This window comes from Cervus canadensis, chromosome 33 (assembly GCF_019320065.1).
Source record: "Cervus canadensis isolate Bull #8, Minnesota chromosome 33, ASM1932006v1, whole genome shotgun sequence".
NCBI classification, from domain to species: Eukaryota; Metazoa; Chordata; class Mammalia; order Artiodactyla; family Cervidae; genus Cervus; species Cervus canadensis.
The window spans coordinates 36,723,407-36,740,510 of NC_057418.1; the positions used below are offsets into that span (position 1 = coordinate 36,723,407).

At 46.5% G+C, this 17,104-nt stretch overlaps 1 protein-coding gene across 4 annotated transcripts in view; it reads left to right on the forward strand.

The window, feature by feature from the left end:
* Nucleotides 1–17,104, forward strand: part of AFDN (afadin, adherens junction formation factor) — a 121,386-nt gene that overhangs the window by 32,919 nt on the left and 71,363 nt on the right. For 2 of the 4 annotated variants that reach the window (XM_043457436.1, XM_043457437.1), the window contains exons 3-7: nt 2,111–2,223; nt 3,905–4,068; nt 6,060–6,220; nt 10,270–10,427; nt 15,971–16,082. In XM_043457436.1, coding sequence (XP_043313371.1) covers nt 2,111–2,223; nt 3,905–4,068; nt 6,060–6,220; nt 10,270–10,427; nt 15,971–16,082 — 708 coding nt within the window. Of the gene's footprint in view, nt 1–2,107; nt 2,224–3,904; nt 4,069–6,059; nt 6,221–10,269; nt 10,428–15,970; nt 16,083–17,104 lie in introns of all 4 variants that reach the window. The other 2 variants (XM_043457438.1, XM_043457435.1) reach the window with 2 other exon arrangements.

The following is a 17,104-nucleotide window of genomic DNA, read 5'->3' on the forward strand; positions in this document are numbered from 1 at the left end:
ACGTGATGTAGACTGTAGACTGTAGCAGGGCCCTGACTGTATCGCATGCAGTTGTCAGGTACACGTGATGTAGACTGTAGACTGTAGCAGGGCCCTGACTGTATCCACGTGAAGTTGTCAGGCACACGTGACGTAGACTGTAGCAGAGCCCTGACTGTTTCTGCATGCAGTTGTCAGGCACATGTGATGTAGACTGTAGACTGTAGCAGGGCCCTGACTGTTTCTGCATGCAGTTGTCAGGCACATATGATGTAGACTGTAGACTGTAGCAGGGCCCTGACTGTTTCTGCATGCAGTTGTCAGGCACACGTGATGTAGACTGTAGCAGGGCCCTGACTGTATCTGCATGCAGTTGTCAGGTACACGTGATGTAGACTGTAGACTGTAGCAGGGCCCTGACTGTTTTGCATGCAGTTGTCAGGCGCACGTGATGTAGACTGTAGACTGTAGCAGGGCCCTGACTGTATCTGCATGCAGTTGTCAGGCACACGTGATGTTGACTGTAGACTGTAGCAGGGCCCTGACTGTTTCTGCATGGTCATGAGGCACACATGTTGACTGTAGACTGTAGCAGGGCCCTGACTGTTTCTGCATGGTCATCAGGCGCACGTGATGTAGACTGTAGACTGTAGCAGGGCCCTGACTGTATCCACGTGAAGTTGTCAGGCACACGTGACGTAGACTGTAGCAGGGCCCTGACTGTTTCTGCATGCAGTTGGCAGGCACACGTGATGTAGACTGTAGCAGGGCCCTGACTGTTTCTGCATGCAGTTGTCAGGCACACGTGATGTAGACTGTAGCAGGGCCCTGACTGTTTCTGCATGCAGTTGGCAGGCACACGTGATGTAGACTGTAGCAGGGCCCTGACTGTTTCTGCATGCAGTTGGCAGGCACACGTGATGTAGACTGTAGCAGGGCCCTGACTGTTTCTGCATGCAGTTGGCAGGCACACGTGACGTAGTCTGTAGCAGGGCCCTGACTTACCTTCATGCAGTTGTCTGGCACATGGGTTTCAGGGCAGCTCCCTCTTTGCTGTTTTACAATTGAGACTTAATTGTCCTGAATATTAGTTCTCTAAAAATGTGCTGTGAGGGATTTCAACCCAGTGCAAATTTTGCCACTTGAGCAACTTGGTAATTTTGATTTGAAGCAGGAATTTCAAACTTCTTGGCCCAGTCTCTGATGTATCACTCTGTTCTGTATCTTCTGCTGATACAATGATACTTGAGAGTTTGTTTGTCCCGTGTTCTGGGAGTTGACAGTGCTGCTGACCTGTGACGTTTGCTGAGAGCCTCTGTAAAGCTTTGGGCCCATCTGGTTGATCCCGCCTGCTTTACCACAGTGATTGCCCATCTTTGCTGCCCTCCTACCAGCGTAATCCTTGCCAGCTCTCACCTCCTGGTGGTCAGGTGTGGGGGCCCTCAGGGGGCTGCCAGGAGCGTTTCAGATTTCAAATCAGGAAGGACGTAGACTCTTAACTTAGCCCTTTACCTCCACGTGGAGAACAGTGGTGCTTGCTGGCGGGAGGAGCGTGAGGGTGGAGGACGGAGCGTTTGGAGCAGGAGTCAGGACACAGTGGGAGGAGGAGCGCAGGGGTCACGCCAGGAGGAGTGCCAGGAGACCCCCTGGCAGGGGTCACGCCAGGACGGATGCCGGCGGGGCAGGGCCGCGTCTCGTCGGCACTTGACGCTGATGTGAGAAGAGTCTCATCTATCAGTGGAACGTCTCGTTTTCCAGTTGTATGTCAGAGAACGTGATTTATAGAAATAAACATATAGCAAGGCCCTACATGTATTTTTTCCTAGCCCATGTGTATTTCTCATATCTTCCTGGTTAGATTCTAAATGTCAGGAAGTTGTGCCTGGCCATCTCTGGCACTGGACCCATGGTAGGTATAGACATAGAGTAGCACCAGAATCCTGAATTAGTCATTGAAATGCTCACTCCACAGTGTGAATTACACTCAGCCTATCAGAAAGTAATGAAGGTTACAAGACATTTTTTTGTCTCTAAAATTTACTGTATATCAGAATGTTGTAATGTTGTATTGATTAGTGCCATTAAATAACCATGGTTTTTTGTTCTTTTTTCTTTTCATGTTGTGAAGAAGAAAGAAGACTGGATACAGATGAGAAACCCCTGGTGGTGCAGCTGAACTGGAATAAAGATGACCGAGAGGGGAGGTTCGTCCTTAAGAACGAGAACGATGCCATTCCTGCGAAGGTGAGAGCCGGGGGCCTCGCTGATGCTGTTCCAGGGCTGCCTCTGATCGGGGGTCACGGGGCTCATTCACTTCTTTGATTCTCTCCCTAAACTGCGCTTTCACCTTCCTCCTGGGAAGTACTGTAAGAGTAGCCCAGCTTCATCCTCTATTTCACGGAATAATCCCAAGTATTATTCTCTCCTTTTCAAAGGATTACGTAAACTGTTGTCACTCAGAGACTTCATGATCAAGGAAGCAGCTTCAGGTTTTTTCCCCTCAAATTATAAAGTCGAAATATGTTTTAATAAGAATCAGAAGGGAAAATAAAACTTGAAAAACCTATTTATATGAACTTTCAGATACAACTTAATAGTAAGGCATGTTTAAGACCTTTTTCGTATTATTATGTGGAAAGTTAAAACTTGGTAAAGTTCCTTGAGTTTCTTTGGGTGCTGTAATAGAGTGAGTCTAAAACTTTCTCAGCTAGTAGGACATCTGGAATTCCTGTGCTACTGTTCTTTTCATGTGGAATACTGTGAAATACAGATATAGCTTTAAAATGATTATAATTCTATTTCAAGTCAGGTGGCCTCTTACAGACTAGAATTCAGTGTTGACAGATGACAGCAAAGGCAGAGGTTAAGGGTATTTTGAGAAAAATCTTGCATTTAGTTTTCCCCAGTAGATCTGGGGAAAGGGCCGATGTTTGCCTCTGGCAGCAGTTTTCACAGTGTCTGTGTGATGTCAGCGTCCCGTGTGGACGATCCAGACACACAGCTGTGCTCCCGGGGCTTGTCGCCTTTGCAATGAACACGTACGAAATAAGGACAGAGGAGCCTGGCGGGCTACAGTCCGTGGGGTCGAAAAGAGTCAGACACGGCTGAGCGACTAAGCATGTGATTTCGGCTGGTGTGCCTTTTGGTGGGTCCCCAGGTCCCACGCGGCGGGTGGTGGAGCCCTTCTTAGGGTCGGGACGACTGGATGGGGCCCAGGCAGCTTCACAGAGACGGAGGTGCTTGCTGGCACAGCTGAAGGCAGTTTTCTTTCCCCATAAAATAATCTTTTATTTTTTTTGATTTTTTACCAGCCAGCCTGTTAAGTCATATGAAAAATAATTTCTTTCTGTGTCTTCTGCAGGCAGGTCATGTTATAAATTAAGAATAAGCAAATAAATAAATAAAATCTGGAAAAGAAATTAGAAGTTTTTGTATAAACACAATACAACTTTCCTTCATAAAAGCCAATTTTTTAGAGCTATTCTTGACATTTCTTCTGACTTAAAGCAAACATCTATAAAGTAGATAATGTTTCAAATGGTTATTTCAATATTTCCATTAGGTTCCATTTATTTGTTACTAATTATTTGGATTTTTATTTATTAAAAATGATAAAGAAGCTGGTGTGATTCCCATCCCAGTTTTCTTACTGGGTTTGGGTTTTCTTATGTGCTTGCTTCCTTGGTTATTGGTTTGAATTTAGGTGAAATTTTCACTCGGTGAAATGAGATCTTGAGTATGTAAGTGTGCATCAGTACACTCACATACCTCTCGGCACAGTCAGGACAAAGACCATCTCATCCCAGGCCTTCCCTGCCCCAGTGGCTGTTTTCGGCTGTAGCGTGTGAGATGTGGTTAGATCCCCATAGATGGCTCTGTGTGATTCTGTGTCATAGCAGTGGAGTGATAATGTTGCTTTTATCAGAAGGCTCAAAGTAACGGACCTGAAAAGCAGGAAAAAGAAGGTGTTATCCAGAACTTCAAGAGAACTCTCTCAAAGAAGGAAAAGAAGGAAAAAAAGAAGAGAGAAAAAGAGGCAGTGAGACAGGCGTCTGATAAAGATGATAGACCTTTCCCTGGGGATGACATGTAAGTTAATCTCAGAAATATTCCTGTTTCTTTGTGTTCTAAGCCAAATGTTTTTAACGCAGCAGGCCTCCTTAAACTCCCAGATAAACGGGGCAGGGGTGACTTCAGCTCAGTGACCGGCGTGCCGAGGGGAGCCGGGCGTCTGCTGAGCAGCACGTGTTGCTGACGCTGCCCGTCTGCGGTGCTCGCTTACCTTAGAGTGGGGAGCCCGCGAACGGGGCTGCCTTTCCCGGCGAACACAGGGTTGGATTCTCACCATCCCTGCCTGCCTTCCCTTCCCTCGCTGCTGTTTTGGTCGTTAAGGCAGCGTGGTTTCTCAGACACCTCGGATACGCTTAACACCTGAACGGAGGTTGGCAAGACTGGTGAGAAAAGCTGGTGTCCCCGGCTCAGGTCAGAGGCACCATCGGGCCCACCCAGCCCCTCTCCTTCCTTAACCGTACACCGGCCCCAGCACAGGTGTGCTCACCTGTCTGAAGGGACTTGCGCCTCTGGCCTCGGAGCCGAGGGGGTAACAGAAAGAGGCGTGAGGAGAACCCGGCCGCTTCTCTTCACGGAGTCTCCTGGCCTCGGCGTAGCCTCATCGGTTTTCAGCTCAGTCAGTTCATTCCATCATCAGGTGCTTTTTCCAAGGCCGCCTCCTTGTCTTGGTGCTGACTGCATCCACTCCAGCGAATGTCCTTGTTTCTACAATTTTGAGGACTCGTTTGAATGTTTCCCGAGGAAATAGTCCAGAAGAATGGCTCAGAGACACTGTGGCATGCCTGTGTTGCCAGACAAGGGTCTCCAGCCCACGGGCCCCTCATGCCTCCCTTAGAACTGCCGAGTGTAACAGAGCAGTGTCTGATCCCTGCAGTGTGTGTGAGCATCAGTGAATGCAGCTTGCTTTACCATTAACAAGGCCGTTGTCTCTGCATGCTTGTTAACCATTTATGTGCTTCTGTTGCAGTGACCTCTTCAAGTCTTTTACCATATTTTGATTGATTCTAAGTGTTCCATGTGTCTTGAGGATGTTAACCATTTGTCAGTGAAGGATGTTTACTTTAGAGTGGAGTTGGAGCCTGTTGTGGATTGCATCAGAGTGGATTTAGATCTTAATCTGTTAGGCAGAGATGCGTGTGTGATGAGCATGAACTTGAGTATAGTATGTTACATTGTAAGGCTCTACTCAGTGTATTTATGCGAGAGGAAGAACTTGTACACATAGGTTGCTCACATATGAAAAATATCAAGGAAGAGGAGAGTTTAAAACTTAGGCTGTAGTCATTCTGTTAATTTAGTGTACAGGATGATCAATTACTTGTGTTAAGAAAGTAAGCTACTTAAAATGAGTTAAGTTCAACTTGATTCAGAGCTTGACTGATTTAATGAAATTATTTTATGATTTTTATGACATCTTTAAAGTATATTTATCAAAATTTAGTCAAGTATATTAGTCTTACCTAAATATTTAGTTATCAACTCATTCTATACAGTTGACTCATTGTAGGAACTTTGGGAGCTGTTTCCTTTTTCAGTCTTTCAGTTGTTAAAGAATTATCCCGTGTGAGTTCTTCAAGACTTACTGGGTCACAAAGAGTTGGACATGATTGAGCGACTGAGCATGCATACATAATTTGAAGACAGATTTTTGCTAAAGTATATTCAGTTCTTTATTTCTTGTGGTTGCAATGCTGCATCACTTATTTAATCTCTTTGAGATAGAGAAACCTTGTAGAAATAACTGAAATGTATTTTCTTTTAGTTTTATTAATGAATACTCAATTAAGTTCTGTAAAGTCAACTATACAGTTTTAATTAGGAGTTTCTGCCTAGTTCAGCGGTTTAGTTTGTACCGAGAGAAACTTTATCTGTCGTGACTAGACCAGGGCAGGGCAGAGCTGCTCAGGGTTCAGGAGCGGCTGGAGGCCGCGCGCAGAGTGAGTCCGGTGGGCGGCGTGCCTGTCTCTAATGTCATACCTGCTGTGTGTTACTCCCCCCTCTCCCCACAGTGAGAATTCTCGCCTCGCCGCCGAGGTCTACAAAGACATGCCTGAGACCAGCTTTACGCGAACCATCTCCAACCCCGAGGTGGTCATGAAGCGGCGGCGGCAGCAGAAGCTGGAGAGGAGGATGCAGGAGTTCCGGAGCTCGGACGGGCGGCCGGACTCGGGTACGGGGCCCGCGCCGCGCCCGCTTATCCCTGACGCGAGTGCTGCCGTCTAGTGACGCGCCTGACGCGCGCCGTCATCTAGTGACGCGCCTGACGTGCGCCGTCTTCTACTGATCTGCCTGACGCGCGCGGTCATCTAGTAAAGCGCCTGACGTGTGCTGTGCCCGCTACTGCGCTTGACGCGAGTGCTGCGGTCTAATGACGCGCCTGACGTGCGCCGTCGTCTAATGACGCGCCTGACGCGCGCGCTGTCATCTAGTAAAGCGCCTGACGTGTGCTGTGCCCGCTACTGCGCTTGACGCGAGTGCTGCGGTCTAGTGACACGCCTGACGTGCGCCGTCGTCTAGTGATCCGCCTGATGCGTGCCGTGCCCGCTGCTGTGCTTGACGCTAGTGCTGCCGTCTAGGGACGCGTCTGACCTGGGCCGCTCCCTCTGCTGTGCTTGACGGGCCCCGCGCCGCGCCTGCTTAACCCTGACGCAAGTGCTGCCGTCTAGTGACATGTCTGACGCGAGAGCTGCCGTCTAGGGACGCGCCTGACGCTGCTCTTGACGCGAGTGTTGTCTAGTGATGTGCCTGATGTGTGCGAATAAGTGTGGTAAAGTCACAAGTTATTGAGTAGTTTCACTTGTTAGGAAATAGTAGATGATCGTTTGTTTCAGAAAGTCTGTATTAGAAGGCTGTGTCACTGATGCGGCATTTGCTGAAAATGTCCGACCTGGTATGTCGTCACCTCTGGTTCTACAGGGTCACGTTGAGGTGCTTCAGAGTCAGGCGTTGTCAGCCTTTCCTGTGACGATTAGGGCCCTTACGAACTGAGTCTTCATTATGCGTTTTGTGGGAATTGTAGTGTCGGTGACTCAGAAAACTAGGGGCTGAGAGACTTATTATTCTATAAATAATTTAATAGGTGGCTTTTGAGACCTAGCCTGTCTTGTTCCAGCAGGGATTTGAAATGACTTTAAAATATATGCATTGCAAAAGAAGGAGAAAGAAGAGAGGAGCTACAAAGATGAGGAAGGAAAAATGTAAAAGTTTTAGGAAAAACGTGGGGAAAGTGCAAGCTAGGGGCTTATCAGTAGAAAGCTTCCAGTCTAGCCCAGGCCTCAAATCGGGGCGGTTGCTCTGAGAGCGGAGTAGAGGTTCCACGTGAGGGGGCTGCGGTTGGAAGCGGGCGCCCGCGTCAGACGCGGGTGCAGTCCTGGAAGGGCTGACTGACTAAGCAGTCATGGATGGCGGCCATAAGGAGAGAAGGGAGGGGTAAGCGCCAGCAGAGGGAAGGAAGGGAGCCAGCACCTGGAGGGCTTTTCTGAGGAGGGGAGCCCTTCAGGATGACACCCCGTTTTCAGTTGGGTGGCTGTGGGTCTGCAGGGTGAAGGGACGTCTGGAGGGGAAGCCGGATTCACTGTGTGTCTTGGGGGGAGCTGCCAGCTTGGTGACTGAGAACCAGTCAGCGGTGTCACTGGGCGTGCAAGAGACTTGGTGCAGGTAATACAGACCTGGAAGGAAGGCTGTTGCTGAGGGGTAGACAGAGGAACAGGACAGACCTCTGGAGGGTGAGGAAGAGAAACAGAAAACATCCAGGAGAGGAGAGCTTGTCTGCTCAAGGGATGGTTGGGGTCCAAGGAACCTGTGCAAACTTCCAGGAAACCTTGAGAAACCAGAGATTGTTGGTAGAACAGCTGTTTGTGTTAATACTAAGACAAATAGAGTAAGTTGAAGTGTTCTGTCAGTCTGTTTCTAATAAGTAACTTAGAGAAACGTATCTCTATAATCTCCGTGTCTGCTGGGTTGGTGTGGTGATGTCACAGCAGGAAGGTCCCTGAGAGGAACGCAGAATCTGTCATTCTCCTGTCTCTTAGCCTCAGGGTGCTCCCCCAGGCTCTCATGGGGAGCTCACACACACTGTCTGACTCCCTTCACAGCAGGTCAGAAGTCATCACTTGTAGCAGGCTCGGGCTCTGCACCTTGGAGAGTATTTTTAGCACTCAGGTGTATTTATTCTCTGATGCCTCCCAAGTGTGAGTGACCTCAGAATGCCCGTGGGGTCAGCCCTTCCACCTCAGCTTCCTGTGAACAGCCTTGGGAGCCGCGTGTGCTGCCCTGGATCCTTCCGCTCTGTGGGCCACGCTTTGTACATCTTCCCAGTGGGGGAACGAGCCTCCCTTAGCTTTAGAACTGAAACGTGTGTTTACACAGACGGGTTATAGTTGCCAGCAGGAGTTTTAAAATGTTAGCTTCTCTCCTGTCTCTCCCTCCTCAGGGATTAGGGAGGTGTGTGTTTCTGTTGTGCTGATTCTGTGGTATGCTTTTACAGTGAAAACCTCTTAAATCAGACTGTAGCTGTTTGTCTGTCTGTTGACCTGTCCCTGGATGAGTTGAGTGTTAGGCTCCCTGGTGCTGTTGTGTTCCTGTCAGGCCCCCTCCCCACGCCTGCTCAGATCAGCTTCATACAGTCAGGGGCTCACGTACAGGCACGTGCATGTGAATGAGTGCATTAGCATCTTGTATTTGTATCCCTTTATCGTTATTGCTGCTCCCACTTTCTTGTTGTTTGTTTGCATGAATTGTCTTTTTCTGTCCCCTCGTTTTCTGTCAGTTTGTGTCTTTAGCTCTGAAGGAAGTTTCTTATAAGCAGCATGTGGATGGTTCTTGTTTTTTACCTAATCAGCCGTCCTGTGTTTTTTGATTGTAACATTTAGTCCATTGCCATTCGAAGTGATTACTGATAGGCATGTACTTAACTGCCATGTTATTATTCGGTTTCCGCTCGTGCACGTAGTTTTCCTCTGTTCATTTCTTTGTTTCTTCCCTTGTGTTCTGTGGATTTTCTTTAGTGGTGTTCTCGTGTTTCCTTCTTTGTAGTGTTTGTGTTTATTGTAGGTTTTTGTGGGCACATACATCCATATACATTAGTCAGTATCTACTTGTGTTAAACTAGCAGTCGTTTAAGTTCAGACACATTCTAAAAGATCTACATTTTTTCCTTCCCCTTCTTGTTAGTTTCCCCCCCTTAATTTCTACCCTTTACAAGCTGTTGAAAGCCTGTGACAGTGACCGGTCCATGCTGTGTCCTCATTGTTGAGCTGGGCCATGGGGCGGGGGGGGGTTGCTTCGTCCCCGTGAGTCTGTAGATAGCTTGTCTCCTGGCCCATGTCAGCAGGTCTGCATTCTAATGCTGGCCTGGACTTGCTGATTATCATAGGAGACCAGCATTATTTTATTGTTGTCAGGTTGTCCTGATGCAGTGTGTGCCAGACTTGTGTGCAAAGGGTGCGAGAAGCATTCAGTAGCCAAAATAACTGCATTAGAATTCAGCAGACTCAGGGAGTCACAGAAGTTTAGAGTTTGCGTCGAAGTGCACAGATCTTTATTCTCACTCTGTAACTCAAAGGTGGGACAAGAAGCCCAAGGAAACATGCCCCCACCTCCAGGTCCCCTGGCATGGGGGCATGGTGCCTTGCCTGACTTGCACATCTGCCCCAGGAGTCTTTCATCTAGACCTAAAATTGTAGGGCTTAAAAAATCTTGTAAGTAGAAAGCAAATTATGACACCAGAAATGCAATAATACAACATGTAAAAGAGTCCATTAAAGAGAAACATACAAAGAAGAAAACGTCAGGGTATCCAAATTGCTCTGCTCTAGTTCACTATTTTTCCTCCCAAATGAGTTCACAGGTAGAAGGGACAGGTTTCAGATTGTTGGTCAGGAAGTCGAGGAACTGGGGAAGGTCAGTGTCTGGCTCGGTGCCGGTGAGGAAGTGGGAAAGCAGGTGAAGAAGGTGTAGCGCTGAGGACGCTCCAGGGTCTCCTCCTTTCCATCCTTTACCGAGAGCGGATATGAAAGCCACGTGGGCTCGAGGGGAGGACACACGCAGCCTTACCACACAGAACTGTCTCTTACTCACTCTGGCCGAGGGCCCCTGGGCCAGCATGGCCCTGCCAGGAATGTCATTAACAGGAAGTGGGGCTGCAATTTGTGTACAGCTTTCTGTTGTGGGAGTAAAATAAAAGTTGTGCTTAAAGATGTCAAACTTCTTTTTTTTCAGGTGGAACACTGAGAATTTACGCAGATAGTTTAAAACCAAATATTCCCTACAAGACGATCCTGCTGTCCACTACAGACCCTGCGGACTTCGCTGTGGCAGAAGCCTTGGAGAAGTATGGCCTGGAGAAGGAGAACCCCAGGGACTACTGCATCGCCCGTGTGAGTGCTCCCAGGTCACGCGGGCCCAGATTTGGCACTCCTGTGGACAGATGTGCTTTAGATGGAGTTGAATGTAGGCTGACTTTCTCCCTGCTGTATCATTAGAATCTGGTAAACTGAGACTTTGCGTGCATATGTATAAAAGACAACATTCTCCCTCCATTACAAAAGTAGTTTGTGTTTCTGTTTGTTATAAACTAAGTGTAAAAAGACAAATTGAAGAAGGTAAAAATTCTCTGTAGTTCTAGTACCAAAGGATAAGCGCTATTTACATTTTCATAGATCCCTTTCCGATTCTTATTTATCATATATACTAATATACAGGTAACAATTTTAGTAAAATCTGCTTTAGTGATTTTTTTCTTATCGTAACGACTCAACATTTAAATAAATTTTGGTTTGCTATTTGTTACTAACCAACATTTGGTTGATAGACTTGGTTGCCATCCATAATTTCTTGGAGATAAAGATTGTGTCTTTGACCCTCATTCTTAAGAAATAACAGAGAAATTTTATACCTCAGAATTGATTTGCTCACACTAAGTAAAATCAAGCAGATTTTTTTCTTGTAAGACAAACTTTCTGATAAATCCTTCACCTTTAAGTCAGTCCCAAGTACGTATTAGTTTCTTTGTAACCATTATTTCTGTCAGAATCTCATTGAAAGTAGATTTTAAAAGGTATCCTCCTTTCTTTCATCTTAGTGATTGATTGTTAAATAATCAAAGGGTGGTAGTCTTAGTTCGTCCTCCCACAGGATTATTTAGAAATAATTAAAGTGCAATATGTTACATGTATTAAAGTTCATAGCACTGTCAGCTTTGGCAAGTCAGCACAGTGACCCCCTCAGAAGCTTCCTTGTGCCTCTATTTCTACTGTGTGTTTCATTATGTGGGTGGTCATAGTTTGTTCATCCATCACCTGTTGATGGAATTTGCGTTGTTTTCAGTTTTCATTTTTTAACTCCTACAGTAAAACTGCTGTGAGCATCCATTGCAGGTCTTCTCATAGAAGTACTTCTCTTCTTGAGTAAAGACACGAGAGGGCTCAATCCCACAGGAGGCACACGTGTGCTTGTCCAGCATGGTTGTACCACTCACACCTCCACACACGTAGACGAGAGGTCCTGTTGACATGTCCAGTGTGGATATACTACTTACACCTCCACACACGTAGACGAGAGGTCTCGTTGACGTGTTCAGCATGGCTATACCACTTACACCTCCACACATGTAGACGAGAGGTCCTGTTGACATGTCCAGTGTGGATATACCACTTACACCTCCACACACACGTAGACAAGAGGTCCCGTTGACATGTCCAGCATGGATATACCACTTACACCTCCACACACACGTAGACTAGAGATCCCATTGACGTGTTTAACATAGCTATACCACTTATACCTACACACACGTAGACGAGAGAGCCCGTTGACGTGTCCAGCATGGGTATACCACTTACACCTACAGACACATAGACGAGAGATCCTGTTGCCCTCTCTGTAGCCATCTTTCATTTGGTCGATCATCTTACCTGTTAGCCATTCTGATGGGTGTGGTTGTATCTCACTGTGGAAAAATCTTACATTTCCCTGATAATCTAAATAGTCTTACATGTGATACATAGGCTGTGAATGTTTTTTCCCAGTCTGTGGCTTGGCTTGCCTTTTCATTTTTTAAGTGGTATCTTTCAATGATTAAAATTGTTAAAGTCTAACTTACTAATGTTTTAGCATTTATACTTTTTTATTCTATATGAGAATTTGCTTCCTCCAAGGTTGTGAACACTTTTACCTGTGTTTTATTTTAGGAGTGTCATAGCTTTAGGTCTTACATTGGGGCTGAATGTTCCGTTTCAAGGTAATGTCTGTGTATGGTATGAGGTTAGAGTCACTTCTGTGCAGACACCCAGGTGACCCAGTGTTTTGGCACATGGAAAATCAGAGTATATATATTTGGCTGTATATATATTTGGTTCTAATTCTGGAATCTGATGTTTCATTTATATATATTGTATCTTTTTGCCAGTATCAAACTATGTTGATTACTGTAGATTATGGTAAGTCTTTTAAAATTGTATAAAGTCCCTATTGCCCTTTTTCCTTTTGCTTTAATAGATTGCTTTGGTTATTCTAGCTTATTTGCATTTACACATAAGTTTTAGAGTCAGCCTATCAATTTCTACATAAAACCAGCTGGAATTGGGGTGGGTTTGCACTGACTGTGTGGACGACTCAGACCCCCAGCAGTGTTCAGTCTTTCGAGCTGAGTGCTGTCTGCTCTGAGCTCGCAGCAGTGCTGGTAGTGTTGCTACAGAGGGAGCTAAATAAGAGGCCTTGCTTGAGTTTTATGGCTTTTTTCTTTTTGTTGTAAAGCTGAGAATCTATATTCTGTTGGAAAAATCATTTGCTAGATCTATAATTTTATGAATAAAGCCCAATTTTCAGCTGAAAATTTTCAGCTGAAAATAGATAAGAAGACAGACGTTTTTATCCCATTGAGATGACAGTAAAGGGATAAAAACCCTGTGTAAATGCTGAAGAACAAAGGGGGCGAGAAAAGAGACGGCAGGAGTTGTGAGCGCAGTCCTCCATCCAACTGCTCACCAGGTCCGACCCTGCTTAGCTTCCGAGACCAGGCGCGTTCAGGGTGGTGTGGCCGTAGACACAAATGCAATTCTGAAGACCTGAAGGAGGCGTGTCTAACTTGCTGGGCCAGCAGGCACCTGCAGAGGGGCCTGCGTCCCAGCCCAGGGAGACCCAGGAGCGCGGGGCTCCAGCACTTGCCCAGGCAGCATTGAAAACCGTCTGAAGACAGGTTGTCCTGGAAGTTGTTTCAGGGAGTAGCCTCCACCAGCCTGCACCCCCCGTTCTGACTGCCCTGTCAGCTCCCCTTCTGAAGGCCACGATCACACTGCGGGATTAGGGGTCCTGGCACAGCAAGGTCTTCACCACAAGCAGGGGGATGGAGGGAGGCTGTGTCCCGAGTACCGGCAGCCAGAAGATGAGCGATTCCTTCCAGACGGTGCCGGCTCTCAGGGAAGAGCAGGCTGTATGTACTCTGACCTTTGGACATCCTGGTCACTAGTGGCCACCCTCCCCAGAACCACCCGCTCTCCCTGGACTCACTGTCTGTGTGAGAGGACTCAACAGATGTTGGAAAATGCCTTTAAAGTGAAAGACAGACCAACCCAAGCAGAGGAGAGAACCTGAGATAAAAGAGACAAAGTAGATGGAACAAAGCTGAGGCTTGAGACAGAAGGGCTGGCTGGTGCTTGGGGGATGGACCAGAGTGCTGTGGGAGGAACCTGCAGAGAGGGGCCGGGGGTGAAGTGTTAGCAGGAGGGGCGAGAGGTGGCGTGAAAGACATCTGCAGAGGACAGAGAGACAGGAGATAGGGAAATTTAGGATCTCCTGACGGAGGGTCAAGTACAAAGAGCAATAGGAAGTGGAGAGAGAGAAATAACACTAGTGTGTCTCCCAGACCTGAAGGAGTTGGGTTTTTTTGGTCCTTTTTCCTCGTACTTCCGGTTAATAGCTGCTGTGGAAAGTGCCTGAGGATAAAAGCAGTAAAGCAGTTCTGTGAATAGAGTCTACACTGCTGAACAGTGGCCTGACTCTTTTCCACCTGGGCCTGTCAGGCTGTGACCCCGAAGGCTGGAGCTAGCCACCACTGTCTGACTCTTGGGGCTGAGGCTCAGGTGTCTGCCAGGGGAGCGTTTCTAGTGTGTGTAAGTCTGATCAGTGATTCTCATTTCCATGAAGCTGCATTTGAGAGACTGTGTGGTAGTAGACTTCATGAGGTGTTTTTTCCTTTCCTTAATTTCCGCCTGATTTGATTGATGAAAATGAGAAAATGAAAGAGCACCTTAGTCAGAGTCATGAAATTATAAAATACTTTCTTTGGGCTTTTTCTGACAGTCTCTTTGAAATCATTTGATGATTTCTTTTGAGGGCTGCGTAGTTTGCGGTTTTTGTTCTAAATACTATGTTCTTGAGCAGTTTTTTCTTTTTTTCCCTGCTAGTTTAGGCAGAATGAGTTAGGGGTTGATGATTGCTTTTAGCCTTGAGTTAGAAATCCTTTGCTCTCTTGCCATCTCACTGGTCATGTGATATGAGGCTCTTTCATATTCATTCAGTCATTTGTTGTGTCTCTTCAGTGAGTTATTCAGTGCATAGGTAGGTTCCTCTTCCTTGTTAGGTACTGTGCTAACTGTGTTAGAGTCTGTGTCAGGTCAAAGCCAAGACCTGCCTTCAATGAGTTCGTAGTAAAGGGAGACAGGCGGAGAATGAGAAATGTAGGCGGTCTGCGCGAGCACGGTGGTCAGGGAAGGCTCCCTGGAGGAGTTGTCCCCGAGCCGAGGGGTAAGAGGGGGCACTCACTGGACCCCAGAGCTGGGGGGCGCCTTGCAGGTGCAGTGCAGCGTGGGGTTTCATGGCCTGGCGGAGAATCCGGAGAGGTTCCAAGGGACTTGCTCTCTGAGGCCACGTGGCAGAGTGTGAGACCGAAGAGACAAGTGCGAATCAGACCCTGGAGCAGCGTGCGTTCCAAGCCCGGGATGCTACATTTAGTACAAGACACTATGAGGAAATAATCAATTACCTTAGTGTAAGGGTGTGTTGTATTAGTAATAAACTTGTCTTTTTAGGGTAATTTGTAGCAGTGTAGAGAGAAGTTTTACGGTTCTGTAGATATCCAAGTCACTTGGTATATGCACATATGATGTAAATGGGCATAAAGTCTCTTACAACATTATTGAATTAACTTGAGGTTGAAAATAATCTCCAGGTGCCAGTGACTGGCTTTGTTTTCTGTAGTCATGTGTTGGTTGGTGTTGAGAGATGGGCTGGAACTCAGCAGGGCATTGGAGACTGAGCCCTGATCACTGGCTCTTTTCTCTCTGTTATGGGTGGTTTTCTCTAATGATTAAGAAAATTGCTTGCTGTTAAAACGGAATAAAAAGTAATACAGTGCTACAGATGTGTGAGTATCATGCATGCAGTACCTTAAAGCCCTTGTTGAATGAATGACTGTGTACTGCATCTAAACTATCTGATTATAATTTAATCATAATATGAATTTTGTATAAGAAAAGGAAAGCTGGTCTCTTCTGCGGCTGCTCTGTGATGGTTCTCCTGCAGAGGACGTGTTAGATGAAACTGCCTTGTTAACACCAGTGTGATAGTGGAAGGTAGGCTGTGGACCAGCGGGTCTGCGATGATGCAGTCATCTTTCTTTAAGAACCTCCTACAGGTTGAGCTTTGCAGGCAGTCCTGCTGACAGAGCGTGTCAGGGAGCAGACCTGACTAGCGTTTGGGGCGGGACCGAGGGGCAGGCCAGTAACAGCAGTCTGGTCAGCTGGCTGAGGTTTTTATTGGAAACTTTTCCCTCATTTTTGTCCATGTTTTTCAGGATTGTTTATAGTGTTTGAAAAATTCAGTTCTACAGTGACTTTTTATTTCCTCAAAAACAAAAAATTCTTCTAAATACTTGCTGATTCACTTTTGGGTGTAGTCACAGTTAATTGTTATTCCCTCTTAGGTCATGCTTCCTCCTGGAGCCCAGCATTCTGATGAAAAAGGTGCTAAAGAAGTTATCCTTGATGATGATGAGTGTCCTTTACAGATCTTCAGGGAATGGCCAAGTGACAGAGGTAAAGAGAGATTATATTTGTTAAGGAATTAGCTCTGGGATACGTGATAGGTTAGGGTCTAACCTGGCGGAAGAGGCAGGAGGTGTGCGTGGCCATGTCTCTTGAGGACTGTGCGCTGGGCCGTCTTCCACCTCCTTCCGGGACTTGCTGGGGGCTCCTAGCTGGGGCCTCCTAGCTGGTCCCCTCTTCCTGAGGCCGCTCTGTGCCAGGTGGGTCTGGCAGGGGGCTGGCACAGACCGTCACACAGCAGCAGGGCCCCTGTGTCCTGCAGAAGGCGGACCAGAGCGCCTTGTCAGGTCGTGAGGGGCTGTCACCTGTTGGCACCTGGCTCCTTCCCTGCTGACCAGATGGACTGGTGACGTGTGGACAGGCTCGTCGTAATAGGGAAGATAACTTCAACCCTAAATGCTGTCTAATCCTTTAGTCATTTTGTATAAGGAATCCAGACCTTTCCACCACTCAGACAATTTCTCCGATATCGGAGCGGTGAGAGCATAAAGGTGCGTTTTTGATGAGAGAACAGTTTTCTTGCTTTCAGATATGCTTCTTTTCAGATATGCTGCTTAAGCTGACTGTTGCTCAGTGGAGGGCCTTCGCGTTGATGAAGACGTGAAAACTTACTGCCAGTTAATCCTGACATATTTGAATGTAGATTGATACTTTTAAACTACACTTGCTTAGTACTTTTTCTTGACAGTATGAAGTTAAACTTTATTAAAGTCAAATTGCTCTTAATTGTGAGTTAATTCAGTTGAACTAAGAATATATGTATATATGTATTAATGTGCGCCTATGTTACTACATGTGTGTGTGTACGTATTGATCATAGGGTCGTTTGCCAATAGAAGCAGTTATTCTGAAATAGGTTGTTTTTCAAGCATATAACATGTTTGCATAATTGCTAATTTAAAATGCTTTGGGGAAATTGCTTACTAGAGTTTTCAAGAACACAAAGTTAAATTGTGTGAGCTTTTCTTAATTATGTCTTGGGCAATGGTGTGAATGCTAAGTCGCTTCAGTGT